General features: G+C 41.5%; 1 protein-coding gene across 1 annotated transcript; it reads right to left on the reverse strand.

The window, feature by feature from the left end:
* Positions 1–12795: 12795 nt before the first annotated feature.
* Positions 12796–25418, reverse strand: ednrba (endothelin receptor Ba). The gene is made up of 8 exons (XM_049597314.1): positions 25157–25418; positions 23663–24133; positions 21743–21855; positions 19336–19540; positions 18612–18761; positions 18078–18211; positions 17829–17937; positions 12796–16132 (listed from the first exon to the last, which is right to left on the reverse strand). The coding sequence occupies exons 2-8, from the start codon at positions 24074–24076 to the stop codon at positions 15998–16000; spliced, it is 1260 nt and encodes a 419-aa protein (XP_049453271.1). The 5' UTR covers positions 24077–24133; positions 25157–25418; the 3' UTR covers positions 12796–15997.
* Positions 25419–25731: the final 313 nt, after the last annotated feature.

Below are 25731 nucleotides of genomic sequence, written 5' to 3' on the forward strand. Positions count from 1 at the left end.
GGACAGACTGGATGATGATCTCACTAAATATCAGATTAAATCAGCAGGTCAGCTTCAAGTAAACAACAATGGACTTTCAATGTATGACGTTAATATTAACATATGTGAAAAATGTAGACATAGGCTTATATGGACAAACAGGCTGACACACAGGAAGATAGATGCACAAAGTTAAAAAAAAGGCATCAGTCTTTCTCCAGTCCCTGATGCTCCCTAGTGGCAAAACTCTGCACCAGCACCTCAAAACAAGTTTGATCAGTCTTCTCATGTCCTGTCTCTTTTTTTAAATAAATGACAAATGGAAAATCTTACGTGAAAATCCATCCCATAGTCACAGTGCAGCTCAGCGATACTCGGGGGTCTGTTAAAGGCTATGTGATCGCTGTCTCCTCTGTTTCATCAGCTCTCTCATGAGAACGGGGCCCTCTGCAGCCAGCCATGCTGTCTCTGTATACTGTCACTGCTGCATTGCATAACCACTCTGTTTGTGAGCTTTATATAAGAGGAACAAGCTCACTGTGAATAACTGTCATGTTCACAGAGGCAGGGATGGAAATGGAACATGTAGTGATATAAGTTCTTTGACAAAACTCATTATTAAATATGTTGTTTGCTGTGGTTCAACCTTTATATTTAGCCACACTGAAGAGTGTGAGGTGATCTACTGATGGGTTAAAGGGACACCTCAAATCAAAAATGCACATTGTTCCTCTTACCTGTAGAGCTGTTTATCAGTCTAGATTGTTTTGGTGTGAGTTGCAGAGTGTTGGAGATATCGGCCGTAGAGATGTCTGCCTTCTCTCCAATATAATGGAACTAGATGGCACTCAGCTTGTGGTGCTCAAAGCCCCAAAAATAAAAATACAGCGATGTGTCTTTCCAGGAAGCATGACCCGATTACTCAAGATAAACCACAGACCTTGTTAGGAACAGTTTCATGTAGGCAGGGCTGCTGCTGGCCATTTGGGTGCCCCAAGCAGGGGCGTAGATATAGACAGGGTGCACTGGGGCCCCTGGGGTGAGGGTGGGGCCCTTGCAAATGATTCAGACTGCCACCTTGGAGATACACTTGTGTTCAAAGTAGAACTTACACTGAATTAAAATGGTGCCATTTATTATAGGCTACATGCCCTCAAATATGTAAACCCATCTCCATCATGATTTTGTCTTTTCTATAGTAGCAATCTATAAAAAACTATATGCTTATTCTACATGAAAAACTAATATATACAGCTATGCAATGATGATTGTTGGGTAACATGTATGTGGATGTTGCCTCATGTAAAGTCTCAAAATGATCATGTTACAGGACGATACGATACTGTAGCTAGTTCACGCACACAATCTGTCAAGACTGACAAGCTGATGGGTAACAGGAAAGCGGCAGTAAGAAAGGACAAGAGACAAATGAAAAGGAGGACAAAGTAGTAGGGAGCATGCAGCGGGAAAAGCATTCACAGGGACACGTGGTAACTACCTTATGCCACTGGCCCTGAGCATGAAAAATTGGGGGCTCCCAAGTATTTGTGTTTTTTTTTTTCCAAAGCTGGGAGTGCAATCCTCTGAAATAAACTAAGCCAAAAAAATGTTTTTCATTATCAATGTCGCAGCACCTCACAACAAGAGAATCCCTGGTTTGAACCTTGGGATGAGGGAGCCCTTCTGTGTGGAGTTTGCATGTTCTCCCTGTGTCAATGTGTGGGTTTTCTCCAGGTACTCCAGCTTCCTCCCACAGTCCAAAGACATGCAGGTTAACTGGTCACTCTAAATTGCCCGTAGGTGTGAATGTGAGTGTGAATGGTTGTCTGTGTCAGCCCTGTGATAGTCTGGTGACCTGTAAAAACCAGAACTATACAATAACAGTATATATTACACTATAGAGCAGTCATGTCTAAAATCTGGCCCACGTACCAATTTTAAAAATATACTATATGTGGCACATTTTGTTGCTTCACCTCAAAATGGCAGGACTATCGCATTGTTTGTAGACACACATCAAGAAGGAATAAAACAGCTTGAACCAATGTGTTTCCATACACAGACGGTAAACAAGCAAACAAAATGGTGACTTAACAGCAGATATTTCCTGCGAAGTAGCAACCAAAGCCACGGCAAAGAAGCGTAGCGAAGGCCGCTGATTTTAGGAGAGGAGGAACGTTGAATACATTTTTACTGGAAGATGAAACAGCTGCGTTTGTTTGTTTGTTTGTGATTCTTCCTTTTAATAATAAATTTGATGCGAGGAAGCAGCTACCCACCATTCAAAAAAAGTTTGGACACCCCTGCTATAGAGCAAACACACAAACACACACAGAGTCATATGTGTACAATCTTCTTTGATAAACCTAAAAGAAGAATGATATTTTCATTACCAATGTTACCAATATTGTTAAAATAAATACAAATAAATAAGAAAACAGAACTCAGAACATTACTCACATTACAGAGTACCTAGCACACAGATCTGGTACTAAAAGGTGGAGCTGTGAACACTGCAGTCTGTTGACTGGTCAGTAGAGGACGTCACTGCGCTCAGGGCAGTTGTGACAGGTTTTGAGGCTCATGAAACTACTGTTCACACCATGGAGATTTTCACTAGTAGACTGTAACTATAAAATGAAAGGATGTTTTGCTGCCTCTTGCAGCAGCTGGAGTCTGAGAAAAAAATAACTTAATTCACTGGGTCAAGTGCCGGCGACTTTTAAGGTGGAACGTTTACTTGTAATGTTACTCAACGCATGAGTTGACAAGATGAATCCATCAGCACACCTTAAATATTCCACATGACAACTTTGACTATTACTTTAGTTTTTATATGACATACACTTTTAGTAATGAGTGAACCTTTAAGCGTTTATATATTAATTACGACCAGGTTATGTGAACTGCATATATTCTAATCCACACTCTGAGAAAAAAAAAAAAGCGTTGCAGAGCGTAGTTCCTGTGGGCTACGGCAACACTAAACCCCCGAGCTTGCCTGAGAAGGACTAAATGCACAAACCTGCTATTTTTAAATATCCCAATGGAGAGAGACTCTCACCGCAGCCTATTGTATTTTGTTCTGAAAATGTCAGCGTGCAGCCTCGTTCTGTGGACGATAAACGAGGTGCAGACTCATAAAAGAGGAAATACAGTGAGTGCTGGACGGAGCAGTGAGTGACAGCAACCCCGCCCACATTAAGAATACTATTTGTGGTGGAAACGCTAAACAGACCAAGGGTCCAGGTACCATGTCTGAAGGGTTACTTTTGGTTCCGAAGGTACCATACTGAAAGTGTTTGGTGGAAACGGGGCTTAAGTTTAATATGATACCTTTGTCTTCACTGTAGCTTTAAAACTGAGCCTGATGCAGCAGGTTTTTTTTATATGCTAAAAATGAGTCTGTCCCATTTCTCACCTTCAGCTCTGCTGTCATACCTGCTGCTTCTTCACACTGACATGTGTTTTAATGATAAAAATACATCATGTAAATACATGTAACTGGTATTATCAGTGATATAAGTCAGTAAGTAAACTGTTGTGCCAATTTAAAGGTCAACCACAGACTGTGACCTGTTGATGGGTGTAGTTCAGGAAAAAGGTTCCTACATGAAACTGCTCACAACAAGTTCTGTGGATTATCTTGAATACTGAGTGCCATCTAGTTCCATTATATTGGAGAGAAGGCAGACATCTCTAACGCTGATATCTCCAACACTCTGCAACTCACACCAAAACTAGACTGATAAACAGCTCTACAGGTAAGAGGAAAAATATATATTTTTGATTTTGGGGTGAACACGTGCAAACAACATGCAAATGCATTCATGTACAATGGAAAGTCCGCACTCATCATTATATGGTTTATGCCAGGCCATCTTTGACCTCTCGAAGTCTCAGTTACTGGTATTTGTTTATTTATAAAGCCATACTGGGTAAACTCTCTTCATACATCTGTACTCTGATTGAACAGAGATCTGACTGCAGCTACAGTCTGAGATCTAAAGACTTAGTTGTGTTGTCTGTTCCTGTTCCTGCTCGGACTGAGCTGGGAGAAAAAGCTTTAATGTGCTCTGCTCCTCTCACCTGGAATAACCTTCAGAAAGAGTTGAAACTATGTGTTGGTCTCTCTGTTTGATTTTAAAGCTCTCATAAGTACAATGATGAATGAATCTGATGGTTCTTGTCATTGTGCGTAGGTGTCCTAATATTTCTACATGTTACTGTGTGTCTTTTGTTTTTTATTGTGTTGTTGTTTGGCTGCAACGTTTTCGTGTGCTGTTGGCTTGGCCTGGTCAACCTTGTAAAAGAGACTGTTGATCTCAACAGGACTTACCTGGTTAAATAAATAATGAATAAATAAAAATTCTATAGTCACTTATTTATTACAAAATTAGGTTTTGAGAAACTTAACACCTGCATCTTTCAAATATGTGCAAGGAACAGCGTTTCTGAAAAGATTATTCCACCTTTAATCTGATTCATATACATCCCATATCTGTGGGTGGAGATGAGCTGATAAAGCCGAATAAATCAAACCTTCATTCCTTCTCTTCTTTTTGTCGTTTTCCCCCCGTTTCTGCAACAGCAGGCAGCTTCAGGAATATGCTGGTTTGGCTCAAAATAAGGTTTACTCCCATAATGTTCTGATAAAGTAGCAGAGGGCAGGGTTTTATTTCTACAATATGTTTATGGTGCTCTGCGTGTGTGTGTGTGTGTGAGAGAGAGAGAGAATGAGAGTTATTGTTACAGAGGAATTATTGATTACTTGCGAGTAATCCAATGGACCCCAAATTCACAGTCATTATTTCAGTTTATGTGTGTTAGGCCCCGCCCTTTGGCAGTCCCATGGGACCAATAACACACAACTGACCCAAATCAACCACAGAAAAAAAAAACTCTATGAACTTTATCAACATAATTAACATAAAAACTTACCAACAGAGGCAGCTGTGAGGCAGAAAGGCCGGCAGTTCCCACGTCAGAGTCCTCCCTCCTCTGCTGCAGGCACAGACGCTTCTACGCACTTCCTCCCCAGACCAGGTACACCTCACTGGGCAGAGCAACAGGAGATGGAAGAGGGACAACACCTGGAGAACCTACAGCCTTAACAATGTGATAGCATTTGAAATTCATGTACACTCTGTCACCTGTTTTACAGATGTTTGTCTTCTTTCCTTCAACACGGAGATCACAAAGAGCATCATTCAAACACCAAATGTGTCATTTAAATTTGATTTAGTTTGGACCCCAAATTAAGGAGAATCAAATGATTCAAACTTCTGTTTACTTGATGTCCCCACACTGCTGCATGACAGTGAATACTGTCCATGTTACTGACCATTCTCCCCTCAAATATCCTTTGATTGTGAGTTTGTTTTCCAGACCAGACAAGTGTAACTAAACCTCGATCATTACTGAACCACAGCCGTGCCATTGGGCTGTAAAACATTTTGGGACTTTTTCGTTGGGTTCTCTGCAGTCTACTCAGTGGTTAGTGTTCAGCTGATATTCCAATATTACTAACCTTAGACAAACCTTCTGCTTCTATTGTTCTATTGAAGAAGAGTTTTGCTAAAGTGACACGCTGCCTGTTAATCCCGGCTTGTTTTAGACATAATTATGCACTTGACAGTGAAACAGGACCCTGTTCGTATTCAAACCTGCACACATTTTGATACTAAGCTTCCAGTTTCTTTTACCAGTGACTGCTGAGCTTTTCTTTCTAATTCAACTGTTGGTCAGAGGGATCTTTGTCTCTCAGTTGTCAGTCTGGTTGTGCAGCATTTTGTTCTCCATGTACAACACAAAACTTCATACAACATAACATCTATTTGTTAAGAAGACTTTCTACAACCTAAAAGCATAAAAGATCATTCAAACATATAGTGTCACCTCTCGGACATCTGACTGGACCAAATCAAGCTTTTGTGACCGGAGATTACAAACTTTAAACCACAGTGTACATTAAAATGACAACTTGCACTTTGACCATGGTTCATAAAGGGGAAATCCTCTGTATGCAGGAGACAACAGTTCTGTCTCTGTATCAGGATTTTATTAATATGAACAGTGGCGATGCACATTAAGAGTTCCATTAAGATATTTAAGTTTATACTGAGGTTCACGAGATGTATTCATTAAAAGAAGCAATGTCTAAGATTTTTGGGGATTTAGTGCCATCTAGTGGTGAGGACTGCAGATTGCAGCCAGCTGAAACTTCTCCTGGTTAGAATTCCTTCGGTGTTCAGTGTTCAGGAGGTTTTTTACCAGGAGCCAAATTATCCGCAGAGGTCTCTTCCTCTCCAAAACTAAGAGACATGGTGATTTAAACCAGCAAAAACACTGAACAAAGCAGTTTCATGCGAAAACACAAAAACAAATGGCCCTCTGAGTCAGTACGTTTACATGACATCAGAGAAAATCAATTTATTGTGCTACTCTGACTAAAAACCAGACTTTAAAGAAACATGTAAACATGTTAGTCTGACTGAAATCGTACTTAAGTCGAACTAACGCACCCTGATAATGCGATTGGGAGTTGAATTCCTCCTGCATATATACAGTAAATCAGACGTAAACTGGCCGAGGTGCTCTGAGCATGCTCCACAGGTTCCGCCCCGGGCTTTGACCTGGAAGGGCGAAATCTAAATCAAGAGCTGTGCACTTTTGGACGGACTATATGTACAGAGCTGTAAAGTTGTCCACCATGGTACCCGTTTGCTGCTAGCTAACCATAGCTAACTTGTTTGCCGATTGTTTGGTCTGTGACGTAATAGGTCCACAGGAAAAAGGGCCAATACTAACAAGCTGAAAGGCATACTTCGGTTGATAAATTGATTCACCTCTTGTGCTTGAATACTGGGACAAGGACAGTAGTCCAATTAAATGGCCTAGTCGAGCTATAAGTGTAGCTCTTCTTAACTGTGCATGTAAACGTACGGGTGATTACACACAAAAAAAACATACTCATTATATCATATTCCTTTTCTATATTTAATATCCCTTTAAATCCTACACACTGGACCTTTAAACAAGTTGTACAAATTTAAGACATTTGACATGTTGTGGGGACAATAAACAAGAGAACTGAAAGAAAACATCAACTACAGTGAGCGGGGCTTTGCTGTTTTACAAAGGTCAACATAAAGTTCGGCCCCCCTTCACCACCCAAATAGTTTTCATATAGCCCCTCAATCAATTCATTGACAGAAAATTTATTGGCAACAATTTTGATTACTTGTCATTTTTTATGAGCAAATGTTAAAAGTTCTCTGGTTTTAGCTTATCAAATGTAAATATCTGGTTGTTTCTTTTAGTCTTCTGTGATAGGAAACTGAATATCTTTGGGTTTCGGTCAAATAAAACATGCAGTTTGAAAACGTCGCTGTGGGCTTTGGGAAACTATGACGGGCATTTTCACTTCTTTCTGAGATTTTGTGGCGTAAACAGTGAACCATAAAAATAATTGGCAGATTGACTGACACTGAAAATAATCGTTATAATACTATGTGTGCTTGGAGTATGGCTGTCACACGTTTGACATCACTAACAAACACCTGCACACCTGATGTAAACTTCATGTTGATAGTCATCACATTGCAGTTTTTGGCTCTGACCGCTCAGTGGACTCCGGCCCTGTAGATTTGTCGTCACATTGTTAGTCAAGCAGTAAAGAAGAGGTACAGTAACAGGCCTGAAGGAAAGAAATGCTCCAGAGTCCATGGTACGTCAGTCTGATGAATTCCTTCTGTTGGCTGCGTCTGCTCACCTTCTGCTGCTTCTCCTGCCACACCGTGTGTGTGTGTGTGTGTGTGTGTGTGTGTGTGTGTGTGTGTGTACGGTGTGTGTTGTCTCTGCATTTGTTCAACTGTGAGACATTTGTACATCTGTGAAAATGAGTGATGAGTCGCACAGTCACATATAATAAAAGCATGTTTTCTTTGCTCTTCCCAGATGTAAGTGGAAGCTTTGCCCAACTGAAAGCTCTCCTCCTTGTGCTATCAATCCAGAAAACATTTTCTAAAACAAAGCAGGAAGCCAGCAAATCTTGCACATCAAGAACTGTGCGAATGCTTTTGAATTATTTCATTCCTGTCAGATGGAGCGCATTCAGATGAGATAAAAAGAAAGGAGTGAAACTGTAATCTGGATAACAGATAAGCTATATGTGTCTAAGGTTTATATTTATGTACCTACGCCTGCCATAAAAAAAAATAATAATTACATATGCACCTTAAAGGAGACAGTGCTGCCTGTCAAATATTTGGAAGTAAATTGAAACATCATGTTCGTACAACTGCTGCTAATTGTTCTGAATTCAGTTTACTGGCAAAAATCTGTTGAACAGGCTGTGTAAATATGCAATATGGTGGATTGTTGGAGTAGAAAAACATGAAAGAATGTTTGGAAATAGAGCAGAGAGGCCAAATCAGGTCTGTTCAGCAGTGGTGCAGCCAAGAGGAGGCCTAGGGGGCCACGGCCTCCCTAACACAATCTGTGTGGGGCTTTTAATCTTGAGTAGACTTGTTCCCAGTGAGTGTTTTGTACCTTAAGTCCAGTTCAGACCCAAGATTCATGACAAGATGAAATCGTTTTAGAACACTGCAGAGAAAAGTTGCAGTGGTGTGAACTGGCTGGTCACGTAGTTTCCAACACACATGAGACCTGTGACTGCAAAATAAGAAACAGCAGTATAACAGTATGTGAATCTTCAACTCTCATATTGACATAGGTATCAACTAGCCTAAATACATGTTCTACACCATCCATCCATCCATCTTCATCCACTTACTTGGGGCTGGGTTGCGGGGACGGCAGACTAAGCAAGATACCGGTATTTCAGATGTCCCTTTCCACAGTAGCGTTTTCCAGCTCCTCCTGGGGGGTCGCGAGGTGGGATATACATCTGGCCTGGGATCTGGCCATCATATGTACATATACATGGGTATGCTACCTTTGGATCCGAAAGTAATCCTTCAGACATGGTACCTAGACCCTAAGTCCGTTTAGTGTTTCCACCATAAACAGTACTCTTAAATGTGGGCGGGGTTGTTGTCACTCACTGCTCCATCTAGCACTCATTGTATTTCCTCATCATGGACCAGCCACAACTCAGCCCTAAGCAGAGTGACCGTCCTCTATTGACCAATCAACAGACTGCAGTGTTCACAGCTCCACCTTTTAGTACCAGATCTGTGTGCTAGGTACCCCAACAGAGGGGGGACCAAAAATGGGGACGGTACTGAACAGTTCCACTGGTACCATCCACAACTTTTCATAGTGGAAACAGAAAAAAAAAAAAAAAAACGTACCGAACTGAAATGAACTGAACCGGACTGCTCGGTGGAAACAGGGCTTATGCCCAAGCCTCAAGGCTGAGCCCTGTGCTACGGAGGAAACTCATTTTGGCCGCGTGTATCTGCAATGTCATTCTTTCAGTCACTACCCAAAGCTCATGACCACAGGCGACGGTTGAGATGTAGATGGGCCGATAAATCAAGAGCTTTGTCTTCTGGCTCAGCTCTCTCTTCACCATGAAGGTCCGACGCAACACCCACATCTGCTAATGCCGCACCAAACTTCCTGTCGATCTCATGCGTAATTTTACCCTCAGTCATGAACAAGGCCCTGATAAACTTGAACTCCTTTGCTTGGGGCAGTAAATCAATTATGGCTTTTGGTTTTGGGGTGCCATCCCACAATTTTCAGTGGCCCTCTCCAGTCACCCCTACGAAAAATATCTGGGGGCGCCACTGCTGTTCACACCCCAACCCTTGAGACCCTCAACCCAAACACTATCAGCCCTCCAGTCCTGCCATGTTCCAGCACTTTATGCTGGCGTCTAAAACTGTGGGGAGGAGAAAACAAACTGTGTGCACTGGTATGTGGTCTATTTGAGCATATGTGGTGTCCAAATGTACTGCACATGTTGTATTTGGAGAGACAGTGAGTGTGTGTGTGTGTGTGTTTGTGTGTGTGTGTGTGTGTGCGCGCGCGCGTGCGTGCGTGCGTGTGCACGTGCGTGCGTGTGTATGGGCTGTGAAGGACATGCAGTCTTGGTGTTGTAACAAAGGAAAAGTCCTCGATGAAGCTCTCAGCCGAGCTAACATGATAAGTCTATTAAAAGTTTACAGTGGTTTTTATTGTTAAACGAGGCGCTTTCACTCATTAACCTTTTGGCATCAATCTGCTGCAGGTTTTCATCTCTAATTTCTGGATCCTAATAGCAATAAAACTGACATTAACTCTCTATAATGGACTGCTGTAGCATTACGTTAGCTTTGGCAGAACTGTGGGGAGTTTTCCTCCATTAACTGTGCTGAAGTCTAGAAAGAAAGTCAAAGCTGCATGTAAGAAGGAAAAGGATGAATGACGGTAAAACTGAATCTGGTCACAGTAAAGAAGGGATAAACTAATAAAAAGATGAACTATCCATTTAAAGCAATAGTTTGACATTTGGGGAAAATGCTTAATTTCTTTCTACCCAAGAATTAGATCAGAAGACTGATAACAAACAATCTGCCCCCCAGCACCTCTAAAGCTTCCAAATTAACGAATTACATCTAGTTATTTAATCCCCACAAACAATGAAATAAACAAATAAAAAGGGGTCGGCCCTATAATCCCTCATGTTCCCTCTACATTTTGCAAACCTATTCCAATTTGTAATCCCACCCTCCCTTAACTTTTTCTCAGCAGCTGGGAAGCAAAACATGGGACCTTCTTGGGTAACGGTGAGCTGCAGTGTTTATTCACGGACAAACTCTAACCTACACCGCACAGATAGTTTAATTGGTCCTTCACTTTACGCCTTGAAAATCGCAGACAAGATGGAGCCGGTACAGACAGTCGCTTCAGTGTCAGTGAAAGTGTTCTAGTTACGTGAGCACAATGCTGACGTGATGTTTGCGGTCTAAACTCGGGGTGAGTCAAACTAAACAAGAGAATGAAAGAAAACTGAGAGCAAACCGAGAAAATAACTTCTGAACAAATCAGAAGGTCAGCCATAACGTGGTTGCCCATTTCATTACAGGGGCGAAAACATTACCTCATTAGCAATAAGGTCATAAGGGCTGAGTTGAGGAAACATTGAGCTGAGGGGAAAAAAAGGGTTACGGGATCATTGGGCAGAGGGAACAATGGATGAAGAAAACATAGCAATGAGGGAACATTGGGCTGAGGGAACACAGGGTTGAAGAAACGTAGGGTTGAGGGAACACTGGGCTGGGGGAACATAAGGCTGAGAGAACGTAAGGTTGAGGGAACATTGTACTGAGGAAAAAAGGATTAAGGGAACATTGGGCTCAGGGAAAACAGGGTTGAGTGAGCACTGGGTTGAGGGAACAGAGTGTTGAGGGAACACAGAGCTGAGGGAACATAGGGCTGAAGGAACACTGGGCTGAGGGAACAAAGGGTTAAGGAAACATTGTACTGAGGGAACACGATGCAAAAGGAACATAGAGTTGAGAAAACAGGGTTGAGGGAATATTCTGCTAAGGGAACATAGGGCTGAGGGAACAGTGGCTTGAGGGAACATAGAGTTGAAGGAATAATGTGCTGAGGGAACATAGGGTTGAGGGAACATAGGGCTAAGGGAACATTGTGCTAACAACACAAGGCTGAGGGAACACAGGGTTGAGTGAACATTGGGATGAGGGAACATAGAGTTGAGGGAACACTGGTCTAAGGGAACATAGTGCAGAGAGAACATAAGGCTGGCTGCTTGCATTGGTGCAGTTATTGTGCATACATTGCATGGTTTTAATTTTTTCAGGTAATTTCTTGCAGAAAGCACTTGCCCAAAGTTTTGAACTATTCCTTTAATGCCAGTTGACCTACTGAGTCTCTAAGGTGTCAGTGTAAACTCTGTAATATATAGATTACTGCTATTTCCTAACCTAACATAAATCAAGGCTGCCTGGGCCAATAAATGATTTTAATTTCAAACACAAGCTTTGTAGAGCAAAATAAGATATTCTAAATTGACCCTGAGCTAATTACACTTTGATTTATAGACTGTTCAGTATGTAGCTCACTGCACATTAACTTTCTTTGCAACTTTCTATGCCTGTTTCTTTTTGTAGCTGAAGATGTGATCTTAGAAGACAATCGGTCTGATGCCAGTATCCACAAGCAGATGCATCAATCCTGTTGGGAGTAGGCAAGGAGGTAATTTAGGAAGGAATGCACTGAATGTGATTCTTTTCACTTAAGTCTGCTTACAGCACTGGGTTTAATTTAATTTCAAACCACACTGAATTGTTTGAAACCATAATGGATGAACAGAGGCAGAGGGGGTTTACTGCGAGGAGTGGAATGCAGGGAGGGAGACGAGGGTAGAGGACGGGGACGAGGTACAGAAACAAGGATAAACAGGCAGATGAAGAGGAGAGAGTGAAGGCGAAGGGGTGCGGATGAAGAGATGAGTTGAGGAGGGGTGGTGAGAGATCACAGGACAGAGAGCTTCTTTGACAGCTAAAGTGACATGCGTGACACTGGTTTAGCTGGAAGGAACATTCCCAGGTCAGAGCTGTGTGTGTTTGGAGTGAAGAAGCGAGGAGAAAAATAAAGAGATCACAGTGATGTTCTGTTAGCATTCGCCATCACATGATGCCGCCTGCTGTCACACTTAAATCAAACACACACACACACACACACAGTCAGACCACGATGACAGGCAAAGCTAGAACATTTACAGACATAAATGATTATGACCGTGTGTCTGAACACATAATTGCTTGAAAATGTGTGATTTTCTTTAAAAAAAAACAGACACAACTGACCACTTTGTTATTTATTATACTTATTTTTATTATTTATTGCAAAAACAAACTCCTACCTCTTGTCATACCTGCTCAGGTAAGGAGTGAGATTAAGATAATGTGGAGCAACAACAGGTTCTCATCCCAACTTGTCAAATCTGCCAGTTTGTCAGTGGATTTAAATGTCAAAATATGACAAGCTACGTGGCCTCCTGCGTCAGTTTTGGACGCTCAGTGACGCCGTGTCAATTTATGCATGTTATATATATTGCGTCTTTTCAAAATACACTTCCATTTTCACAGGAAATTTACAGTTTCTGCTCGTTACATGAACGCAGTCTTTTTCAAACTCAACTTACTATGCAGGTAAAAGACTTTGTTTAGTGAATAAGGGAACAAAAGTCCCTGGTTAGGTTTAGAAAAAACATCATGGCTTGGCCTGAAATAAATATGGTTCTTACTAACATCATGTCACATTACATACATCATGAAACATAAGGCCCATTTCCACCAAACACTTTTGGTATGGTACCTTAAACAAAAAGTAACCCTTCAGATATGGTACCCTAGGTACAGACCCTAGGTAGGTGTTTAGTGATCCACCGTAAACAGAACTCTTAAATGTGGGCGGGGTTGCTGTCACTCACTGCTCTGTCCAGCACTTGCTGTGTTTCCCAACTCTTCAGCAGTGACACAGATGGAAGTCTGCACCTCATTTATTGTCCACAAAACAAGGTTGCACGCCAACATTTTCAGAACAAAACAGAACAGGCTGCAGTGAGAGTCTCTCTCCATGGGATATTTAAAAATAGTAGGTTTGTGCATTTAGTCCTTCTCAGACAAGCTCAGGGGTTTAGTGTTGCCGTAGCCACAGGATTGACGCTCCACCATGCTTTTTACTCTCCAAGTGAAACTTAAGGTGTGCTGATGGATTCACGTTGTCAGCTCATGCATTGAGTAACATTACAAGTTAACATTCCACCTTAAAAGTTATTATATTCTCAGACTCCAGCTGCTGTGAGAGGCAGCAAAACATCCTTTCATTTTAAAGATACAGTCTAATAAAGCTCTCCACGGTATGAACAGTGGTTACATGAGCCTCAGAATCAGCCACAGCTCAGCCCTGAGCAGAGTGACTGTCCGCTATTGACCAATCAACAGACTGCAGTGTTCACAGCTCCACCTTTTAGTACCAGATCTGTGTGCTAGGTACCCCAGCAGGGGTCCATGTCATTGGTTCGACATCCCATTAGTCCGACTGTCCGCGGTGCTGAACGACTCGCGACGGGTGTATGGTGCGCCGCGACCGGCTTGAGGTGAAGCAGGCTCACGGCTTATGTGTTTGTCACTTTCTTTTTCATTTTAACCCACACCATGATCTTTTCCTGACCCTAACCAAGTGGTTTTTGTGCCTAAACCTAACCAGACCTTAACCACAGGGCATCATGATGATTTCGGAATGGACTTCAGAACAATGAGTTTAATATGGTCAGAACAATGGGATGTCGAAACAATGGGATGTCGAACCAATGGGCAGTTCCCCCCCAACGGAGAGGGGACCAAAAACAGGGACAACTTTTCACAGTGGAAAGAGAAAAAATGTGTACCGAACTGTACCGTACTGCTTGGTGGAAACAGGGTTATACGTTACCAATGTAGCATGCTAAACATTCTAGCACTCTACCTTGTTATTGAAATAACTTTACTGACCTAATGTTTCGCACAGGAAATGAACAGTGGGCTCCTTGGTGAACTCCACCTCCCCTTTCACCCATCTTATACGGGCTTTCTTACACCTCATACTATGGTAGTTGACAGAGGCATCAGAACTAGCTGCTGCCCTTTGCGTATCACACTGTCTTAAATAGTGTTTCGGTGTGTTGGTAGCTGAGGCCAAGATCCACTGACAAATTGGATGAGTTCCGTTGTCAGAAATAGCTGTATCATACCACTGTGAAAGCTATCTCAGTATCTGACGCCGAAATCAATGACAAAGCAGTGATATTTGATGAGCTGGGAGTGAGAACGAGTTTGGAGCAGACACAGTCACAAAATGTATGCCCAACAGGCCCAATACTGAACAATATAATACAATATAGTCACACAGCTGAAATCACACAACATCAGTAGTTCATTAAGTAGTGTGAAAATAACACAGAGACGATACATTTAAAGGGACAGTTCACCCCAAAATCAAGAACACATATTTTTTTTCTCCCACCTGTCTTCTATTTATCGGTCAAGATAGTGAGCTGAGTGTTGGAGATCGTATCACCTCCTACTCAGTAATACGGTCTGCAGATGTAGTTCAGAAGAAAGGAAACAGTTCCTGCATGAAACTGCTCACAACAAGGTCTGTGGATTATCTTGAGTAACCAGGGCATGATTTCTGGAAAGAGACAATGATGTTGAGTTTTTTAAATTTATTTTTTTTAACGCTTTGAGCACCACATGCTGAGTGCCATCCAGTTCCATTATACTGGAGAGAAGGCAGACATCTCTACGGCCGATATCGCCAACACACTCTGCAGCTCACACCAGATCTAGACTGATAAACAGCTCTACAGGTAAGAGGAAAAATATGTACTTTTGATTTGGGGGTGAACTGTCCCTTTAAAGGCTCTAATGTAACAAATCGATACATACATATATATAATAAAGTAAATATGTAACAAAATAACGTAAACAATATCAAACAAGAGCATTAGATTCACTGTTTAAACTCATCTAGGCTGCTGCAGTGCGTGGCAGCAACCTGTGACACAGCGTCACGCTTTTAATATAGTCCGTACAAATCAGAACTTATTGCAGAAATCATTCAAAGTAACATTCAGTATCCAGGCTGCGAGCCTGATGAGCTGTCTTTGCTAATCGACCCTTGACCCCCAATTTTAGAAATAATACTTTCTCTGAACTTCGCCCCTGCTCGGTTCTCTCTGTCTCTGGCTGCTTCACACACACCTCACACTTGTTATCCAAGGATACAGCTTTACAACAACAACTGGTGCGTATTTCTTCTGTGACAGGGAGAGTGTGCAGCAGTCCGTTATGGCAAGTGCTCAAAGTTTTAGGTTAGAAGGAGTTTCATCTCACTGATTTCCAAAAAGACGTCTGGTAAAAGTTGAAGAAGACTTCATATTATGTTGAAGATAAGGCAAGAAAGGGCATTTATCCTCATTCAGTCATCCATACTTCAATATTTATGTTTCTTTGGCATCATAACTCCTCCTCTCTCACCTCTACGCCCCTCCTCAGGCTGTGGTGGACTTGTTGGTCATGCGGGAGTTGCTCTGGTCGGAGGCCCGTTCGGTGACTTTGAGCTTCATGCACGACTGCTTCTCATCCATCAACATCTCAGCCGGCAGGCACCAGCAGCACAGGCACGACTGGAGGAGGGAGAAAAATGGTGAGACAGATTGTGAAGTGTAGAGGCTGAGAGAAATTCATAAGTGTGTGTGCAGTATTTACAGCTAAAAGACAGAAGCAAGTGCTTCCTTCTTCTCTTTTTTGTTGCCTAAAAGATAGTCAGATATCTTTTTCACCACCTGGCTGAGAGATGGATAAAAAGATTAATACCACTCTCATGTTTGTCTGTTATGAAGTACGAAGTTGGAGCCAGCATCGGTTAAGCAAAGTTTATGCTTGCATAGTGTCTTCCATGCAAGGTTCATGCACCAAAAATGACCACATCTGATGATATTTTTCATGTTGAGTGCGGATGCTCCAGTTGTGCACCTCCTAGTTTTTGTAACTAGGCACCTACTGTGCACGTTCACTTTTCAGTTCAACATGAAAGACAGGCCAAGCAGATTTATAATTATATTCTACATTTTGCCAACAGGTGAATGTTAAGTATGACATAAAATGACTGAATTACAGGTTTGTTTTTTTTAAAGATTTGTAACATTAGAAATGTGGACTATTACACAGAAAGGCTTCACTCATTTTCACAAAAATAAATTAAAACATGTATAAATGCAATTAAACAAAATGTCTATAGTAGTTAAGACCTCACAAATTCAAGTTTAAGACTATTTAATGACTCCTAAGGCCTTATTGTTAAAAATGAATTACAGACATTTTAAGACTTTTTAAGGACCTGTAGACACCCTGGGGTTTTGAAGTATTTATCATCTTTATCATCAACAGCTGCTACCGGTTGTGCTAACTAACTGGAGCTAGCAGCTAACAGCTAACTAGGTTTACAGTACAAGAGATAGCTGGAATCAAGTGACGTGACCACGGTAAACATGGAGGCTCTGTGCTCTGAACCAGCGTGAACCAAGTTAGCAACAATCTTTATTATTTTTCACATTGACATTACTGCTTCACTCCCTCCACTGTTTACTTTGCACAATAACAGAATGACTTAAATTACTCAGAGCATAATGCTACAAAGCAACTCAACAAAATAGCTTACACAAGTCCAAAATTCATACTTTAAGGATTTACCATGTGAGCTTCACTCACTAATCTTCGAGCCCTCTCCTTTTTTGTTTCGTCTCCATGCAGATCTGATGTTGAGTCGTAGAGCTCCAGGTGCACACAGACAGCAACACTGTTTGTCATCACATCATCACATGAATAAGGCCTACTCGCTAAATTTCCAAAACTTTCAACTTGCAAATAACAAATAGAAGAAATTTCGTTTCTTAGTGTCACTCGCGTTGCATCATGCACGTCGCACAGCACAAATTTGCATCTATTTGTGTCTTTGCGTGTAGTGTCGCTGTCGGTGTGTGAACACACCATTAGTCAGCGAGCTTTAGCCCGACAGCGAGCTTTAGCCCGACAGATTCTGATAGGTCTGTTGGGCCGGCCAGTTGATAAATGACGTCAGCAACTCATCGGATGTCACTTCTGAAGAAGACTGGAGTCACAGTCGAAACTATCAAGCAGGTAAAAGAAACATCTACACTTTTTTTGTCTGAAGATAAGAAAATATTGAACAAGTATGGAAATCAGAGCGGTATCAATCCTCTCATTTAACTCTTGGCACAAATAAGTGCATTTCCCACAATGTCAAACTATTCTTACAGATATTTTCACTCTGCACGTGGCATACTGTATGTTAGGCCTTACCCTGAAGCAGTTCTTGAAGCGCTTGCTGACCATGTAGAGGGCGATTGGGTTGATGCAGGAGTTAACAGAAGCCATGTTGATGCCGATGTAGTCCAACACCAAAAAGAAACTAAAAGGGTTACAGAGACACGTTAGTCTTCTACCTCTCCCTTCCTGGTGGGCGATTCATTCTTTTACTAAATCATCTCTAGTCTAGTCTGACATCAAGTTTTTTCTTGTGCAATGTGAAACATGTGTTTTCTCCCATACCTGAGCAGTTCGCAGCGGTTCGGATCTTTCTCGTCGTAGATGGTGAGCTTCAGGATACGGCTGAGGTGCAGAGGAAGCCAGCACAGAGCGAAGACCAGAACCAGACAGAACACTGTCTTCGCCACCTCCCTTCGCTGAACACACACAAACACACATAAATCACTGCATGGTTTCTCGTGACAGATTTTGGCTCAGATAGGGACATGGTGAAATCTGAATCACAAAGAAGTCTTACATCATCGGAAACTCTTGGTCTGAAAGTTTTTTTTCAAAAATCAAAACGAATTAAGTAACACTGAAGAGTGTCAAGCTGGGCTGGTGTTAAGTTTGTGGCACAAAGGCTCAACAGTATTTTTATAGCTTTGATTGGACACACTTGTGGATGTATAAATAGTCTAATGTCAAGAAAATAAATGATTCCTTTAGGTCAGATTTGTTTTTTGCACTTCCTCGTTAATTAAGAAAAATATAATGTTAATTCCAAACACTTGATATGAAGACACTAACACTAAGAGATGAAAGCCTTTAGCGAACCTGTTTGAGGTGGTCACTGAGAGCGATTTGGACTCCATTTTTCTTCCTCAGCATCTCACAGGTCATCAGGGTGTAGAAAATAGCAGTGCAGACCAACGGCAGGCAGAAATATGCACTGAATAGCCACCAGTCCTTCGCTGATTTATAGAACTACATAGAGGAAAAAAATGAGAACAGCACTGAGTTACGCACAAGCATCTGCTCCAGAGAGCTTAAAGTTAAAGGTGAAACATTTCAATAGTAAATTTAATGGAGTGTATCCCCAGTCTGACCTGGACCGGAGTGAGGGACTCTGGGGTGTGTCTCAAATTCAGACTCGTTGACTTGCATTTAAAAATCAATTCATCAAAGCACCTCAGTGGAGTTAAAATGTTATTTTAAGGTTGATGCAAGACATGTGAACACACTCGCAGGCGCTGCAGTGTTTTCTTTCAGCCCAGAGAGCGATTACTCCTGTGATACACCTTTTTTTTTTTCCTATATGGCAATTTCTGTAAACTCTGTCCAACCCCGATCTAGCCAGGAAGTCTCTCACAGTATGTTAAGTATGCACATATATTCATACTCGAGTCAGCATGTGCCAACATCTGCATCTCCTTGTGTTTCTGTACGTGTCAGTATGTATTATATGAGTGCAGGTTTGCAGCGTGCACAGCTGTGTCAACACACAGTTTTTCTCCACATTGATTTATCTGCCTCTGACGGTCTGTGTGTCACAGCTCACCTTCATAAAGTCGCCTTTCTGCATGGGGTGCAGCAAACAGATCCTCAAGTGTTCTCCTTTGTAGTCCATGGTGATCATGTCGAAGGCAATTGCCTCTGGCACAGCCAGGATGATGGATAATATCCAGATGAGCGCTATCTCAATGGCCATCCACTTTGGAACTCCGATCCCTTTGATGCGGCTCCACGAGGCCACGGCACGATACCTGGAAGATCCAACTTGTGCACTCAGTCAACCAACAAATAAACATTAAATAAAGGAATAGTTTGTTGTTTTGGGAAATACAGATATTCACTTTCTTGCTGAGGGTTGGCTGAGAAGATTGATACCACTTTCATGTCTAAATATGTCTAAAGCCAGCAGCCTATTAGCTTAGCTTAGCAAACCAGCACCTCTAAAGCTCACTGAATCCACAACGTGCTGTTTTTACACTTTGTTTTCTTTCTGATTAAACAAACAAGATGTAATGTCTGAATTATTACGCTTTAGAAGTGCTGACAGGCAGATTTTTTACCTTTGGACAGAGCCAAGCAAACTGTTTCGCCCTGCCTCCTGTGTTGGTGCTAAGCTTAGCTAACCCTCTAATGGCTGCAGCTTCATATTGGCCGCACGGACATGATGAGAGTGGTGTCAATCTTCTCATTTAATTCTCAGCAAGAAAGCAAATGAGTGTATTTTCAAAAAAATGTCACATTATAATTTAATTATTATCATTCTTGAGTGTTTAATGCTGTTTGTCTGACTGTCAGAAACCTTAGCAGGGTCTATCTTGGTTTAAAGCAGAGATATTGAGTATCACACATCCCTCTCTTATCCCAACAAAACAGAAACATACATCCTAGCTTTTTAAAGGCTAAAAAGAAAAACCATACACCATGCATCTATATAAAGTAACATTTGAATATTGTTAATATAAATTATTTCAATAAATTAAATTGAATATAGCTCCATTTCAAAAGAAAATATTCGATTTAACATCCTTATTCCAAATTCACAATGTAGTTGACAGTCGTATCCATACTCATCTCTATAAACAGATATCTGCATATCTATGTGAGAACTGTAAGAACAGTACAAAAGTTTTGTATTGGAAGTGTTTTGGTTTCTGAGGTCCAAGTAGTATTGACCAATCATGTTTGAGAGGCAGATTGACAGTCTGTGCGGAGAGGCGAAACACATTGGAAACTCTGAACCTACTGGCTATCGTCTGTTGAGGCTTTTATTACATGTATCTATCTGTATTCATATGAAGATAACGGTTTGTAAAGGAGTCAAAATGACCGGCACACAGAAGAGGAAGTCTTGGCCCAGATATACAAAGAGGCGAAGTCCCTTCCCGACTGGTGGATCACAACAGGACCTTTTTTTTCATAAAAAATACGTCAAGTAGAGAAAGAATTAATTATTTTTTATCCCCTTTACACCGTGCCATGAATTACACATATGATGTTTATAAATTTAAAAGATTAAAATTTTGTGAGTCGAAAATGCCTAATTAGAATGACTACAAACTATTATTACTATATATATCTATTATCATAATACTTAAGTCACAATACAATATTATTGTGATTTTAAATATGCTGCGATATGCTGAGTATTGCGATAAAACATATTGCCATTTATTCCCTTTTTTAAACTGTAAATTACGTCCCCAAAGAAAAACTTTGTCAACATCTGTTTTATCTAATAAGGTAAAGTTTTCAGTCTGTCTCACTTCAGCCATTTTTTTTTTTTTTAGCATCAGCAGCATATCTAGTGCACTAAAAAAGCAATTGATTATATTATTGTCGCAGGCTACCTAAAGCTGAATTAGTATTTGTAATATTACTAACTTGTAGGATAAAAAAAATCAATACTTGGCACTGTGAGATGATACGATATTACCGCAAAAAAATATTGCGATACTATGCTGTATCGACTTGAAACCCGAAAGTCGCATAGGTGACCTCATAGATTTTTTTCTTGCTGAAACTGCGATGCCTGTGTGTTTCATATCAGGATGTACTCACACAAACAACGGCTGCTCATTCTTTCACCTCCCAGCTGATAAAAACAAAGAAGTCACTGGCTATAACAAATCAGGTCAGACACATTACATCTGTGCGTGGAGCAAAGCTAAGTTACCTGGCTAGTTAGCTGGTGTTGGTGACGTATATCATAAAAGACAAGACATGTAGTTCACTGAGCAGTCTGAACAGACTGCAACTTTCTTGACTTGAACTAAGGTAATAGTCAATGTACTGATCAGAGTTAAAAGCAGCCAGTAGCAGAGATGTCAAAACTCTCCGCTCTGACAATGTTTCTGTGATCTCTGACTGTTAATGTAACCTTAGGAAATGAAAACAGCACCAAAGTTGAGAGGGAGGGTGAGTTTGTGTTGTCTGCTGGTTGTGGCCATGACTACCTGTCAATACTCAAAGCACACAGGCTCAGCACTGTGATCCCCACTGAGGCCTTCTGGACAAACGGGACCAGCTTGCACAGCGTCACTCCAAAGGGCCAGTCTTCTGCCAGGAGCTGGAGGGAGAGACAGACAAGAGTCGATGACGGAGTTAAACCATGAGAGAGAGTGAAGCAAATCGTCTGGCTCCACACTGTTCTCCCCAGCCTCAGGCATTCAGTGTTGACCAGATATGCGTGAACCTGAACTTATCGGTTTCTGTGACTGTCCAGAGCCTTTTCCCCCCCTCCTCCTCCTTCTTGTCAGGTTTTATGTTTTGGTCTTGAAAACATAGCGAGGCCTCTGTTTGGCCTCAAGGCATGTCGACCCAGACAGGTACGGTAGCTCCTGAATAACAACAAAACTCTAAACTAAACCTGTACAGTATTAAGACTTTTCATGTCTGCTTTGGATGAGTGACTGGAATGTGAGTGCAGATCAACTGGAATCGTATGGAGCCCCGTATCTCTCCATACCACCCTGTATCTCCTGTGTCCGCTCTGGTATGCAACAGCAACCAGTTGTTTTAACATGCTTGCCCCCTTACCCAAATATACAGACTTTGGTCCTCTCTTTCTCTTCCTACACACAGACACACACACACACACACACACACACACACACACACACACACACACACACACACACAACGAGCCCAACAGATAATAACATGCCAGAGACATAAGGGGATATAGAGGGGCTCAGGATCCAGTAAAGTAATAACACGGAAAAAGCCCCCTTTCAAGAGTGTGTGTATGTGTGAGCTCCTGAGTTCGTGTGTGTTAGGAGGGTGTGTGTGTGTGTGTGTGTGTGTGTGTGTGTAAAGGATTTAAACTCCAATAAGCAACATAATATTTGCATATGACCTTAAAAAACATTGTATTAAACTTTACAACATACACAACATCACAAGAGTGCAACAAAAATCAGTAAAAAGTTAAAGGGGTTTTGAAGTGACTGGAAACACACAAAAACCAGCCTGTTTTTATTACCAACTCGTCAAATGCTGCCATTTTGTCAGTGATCTCAGCGTCACACAGAGGCACCTTTTGCGTCAGTATGATAGGCATCAGTTGTTGATACGGCAGTCAGTGACTAAACTCATCAAATACTGTTGCTTTGTCAATCATCATCCACATCCATGTGAGATACCGATGCAAAAAGGCACCTTCGTGGCATTATGAAGCGCACCATCCGGCGGCAGCTTGTAACGCCACTGGCAACTACGTGGTGTAAGGAGAGAGAATGTCTCTACAGGGTGGGTGGGAGGGGAGGTGAATGGGCCAAACAAGGCAAGGCAAGGCAAGTTTATTTGTAGAGCACAATTCGTACACAAAGTAATTCAAAGTGCTTTACAACAAACTCCAGACTTTGACACGAGAGCCTGTTGTTCGTTTCCTGTGTGAAACCAAAAGTCAGTGGAGTTATTTCACCAACAAAGTGTGTTATGTGTCGCATACAATGGTAGTTTCATATGTCACCTGACGTTACATGACGTTTGTAACAACCGTACTTATTTTAAGACAAACCATGATTCTAGCTAAACCTGACCATGTGCTTTTGTTGCCTAAACTTAAGGAAATAAATGTAAAAACAAGGTGCTTACCTGCAGTATTTTGAAAAATTGAAAAAGTGTATGCATGTAACGAGCAGAAACTGCATTTCCTGTGAAAACTGAAGTGTGTTTTGAAAAGACACAATGCATGCAACAAGTGCAAATTGACACGCCATCACTGACTGTCCAAAACTGATGCAGGAGGGTACGTACTACGTCATATTTTGATGTTTAGTCCACTGAAAAAGCACTGATTTTTGATGAGCTGGGATGAGAATGTGTAGAAAATGCTGTTAAGGCCAAGATTATCACTATATGGTCTAACTCACCTTGTAAACATTAATAGGAATGCCGATGATGATGTGCAGCAGGTCTCCGAGCGCCAGGCTGCCGATCAGGATGTTGGGTCCGTTACGCATGCACTTATTCTTATAGATGATTCTCAGCAGAGTGGAGTTACCGATAATACCCACGACAAACACCAGGCAGGACACCACCGTGTTGATGTACTTAAAGGTGTCTCGGATTTCTGTGGGCCCAGTGCACATGGGAGGTAGCCGACGGCGGGGCTTAGTGATGTTAGGCCTCACCGGACCCTGCACATCTCTCTCTACAAGGCCAAGTCTCTGGGTGACAGCGAGAAGATCCTGGGGCGTTTGTTTCTTAGGCTCCAGCTGCCCGTCGGCCACAAGGATGTAACCGGCCAAGAGGAGTAACTCCAAGCAGAGGAGATTAACCTTCATCCTGGAGTTAGTTACTCTGGAGTTTGTTACCCAACAACTGATCCTCTTCGAGTGTGCCTGGAACACAAACACCAAGAACGTATTCAGGTCTGTTATCTGACCATGGGAATATTATTATTCTTTGAAAAAACAACCTCAGAGTAGAGCAGGGATATTAAACTCCTGGGTTTATTATGTGACTTTGGCTCCCTCAGCTTTCATGTCTACATAAACTCACAAAAAACTGCCAACTGAAACCTCAGACACACCCTGCTGAAACATTTTAGTCATTTTAACTTAAGGGACCGTACAAAAGTTATGAGGGGAAGAGAAAAGGGAAAAGATATTATAATTTTAAGGGACTATATTTTATTTTCATTATGTCAACCTTCCTTTGCAACTTCATAGTTACATAAATATTACTAGCAAAAAGACACTTGCACTTGTGACGTGTTTCATAAAGGATTCCATAAGCAAAGGACGGCAGCTGTCTCTGTATCATGGAGTTCTTCGTATGTGCATTGGGGATGCACATTAATGCAAATTTATTTATTATAAGCCCCTTGAGATCTCATTATTCGAGGGTTTCCAACACATAATATAAAGTAACAACATTAACATGGAAACAAACAAACAGATAGATAAACATGCAGACAAAAGAAAAACTGACTACACAAACATAGTGAATAAAAAAGTTGCCAAGGACATACATATGACCATTAATGTTTCTTAAAACATAGAGATCGGAGCATTCTTAAACATGCCAAATGATGTCACAGATAAAATGTTACATGTAAAATATTTCCATCAGAGGGAGCCTAACACATAAAAGCTTGTTTTCCAGTTGCTGTTGAAATACAGAAGTTATATAAAGGTTATACGGTTTAATAAGAGGTGCATGATAAAACTTGTAAAACTTATTTTTAACATGCATAGAGGATTGTATTGCAGTCGAGAGGAGTTTAAAGTGAACAATAATTAGGAGAGCCTTGTTTGTTGTTAACAATATGAACCCTACCTCACCACCCAAATAAATTTTATACAGTCCCTAAACTTGTCAATTAATGTTCCAAAGTCACTGCTTTTCAAACTCTTACTTACCAAACTCCAAACTGAGGCAGAAATCCTGCCAATATTTGTGCCTCTGAGATCAAACTTCCCCAGTAACTCTCAAGCTCTCAGGACAGAGAAAAGTTCCCAAATTGGAGGGATGCTGCTCCTGCAGTGACAGTCCAGGCATCTCCAACAGCAGCTGTCCTCTCTGTCACTGGTGTCAAAGTGAAAAAGCTCCAGCTCTGTGCTCCAGACGTTCCTGGCAGTAGTTCTCTCCTCTCCAGTACTGGCCGCTCAGTCTCAGTGTTCACAGTCTTAAGAGTCTGCTGAGTTTGATCCCTGCCCTCCAACCCCTCCTCTTCTAATGTGGAGGAGGGGGTGGAGGAAGACAGGGGAAGTTTTTCAGTGTTCATCAAAGTGCCCTCAGTTAAATGGAGGGAACGGTGAAATTATAAATCAGTTCATAAGGAGTGTGTTGTTGGTACTCAGTGGTGACTTTATAGTGCTTGCTCTATTTTTGTATTTTATCCCCAAATGGCTTCATCCAATAATAATCCCACAAACACTAATCATAGCTATTTTATTTGTCCTATTAAAATGTTTCAGTGCTATGCTCCCAATTT

Source organism: Epinephelus fuscoguttatus, linkage group LG15, assembly GCF_011397635.1.
Source record: "Epinephelus fuscoguttatus linkage group LG15, E.fuscoguttatus.final_Chr_v1".
In the NCBI taxonomy this organism is placed as follows: Eukaryota; Metazoa; Chordata; class Actinopteri; order Perciformes; family Serranidae; genus Epinephelus; species Epinephelus fuscoguttatus.

Coding starts and splice junctions, on each gene's coding strand:
- ednrba (XM_049597314.1), bottom strand. CDS start 24,076: ATGAAGGTTAATCTCCTCTGCTTGGAGTTACTCCTCTTGGCCGGTTAC. Junction 21,856..23,662: donor TTCCTATTAATGTTTACAAG/GTGAGTTAGACC, acceptor CTCTCCCTCCAG/CTCCTGGCAGAAGACTGGCC. Junction 16,133..17,828: donor GCTTCAAGAACTGCTTCAGG/GTAAGGCCTAAC, acceptor TCCCTCCTCCAG/TCGTGCCTGTGCTGCTGGTG.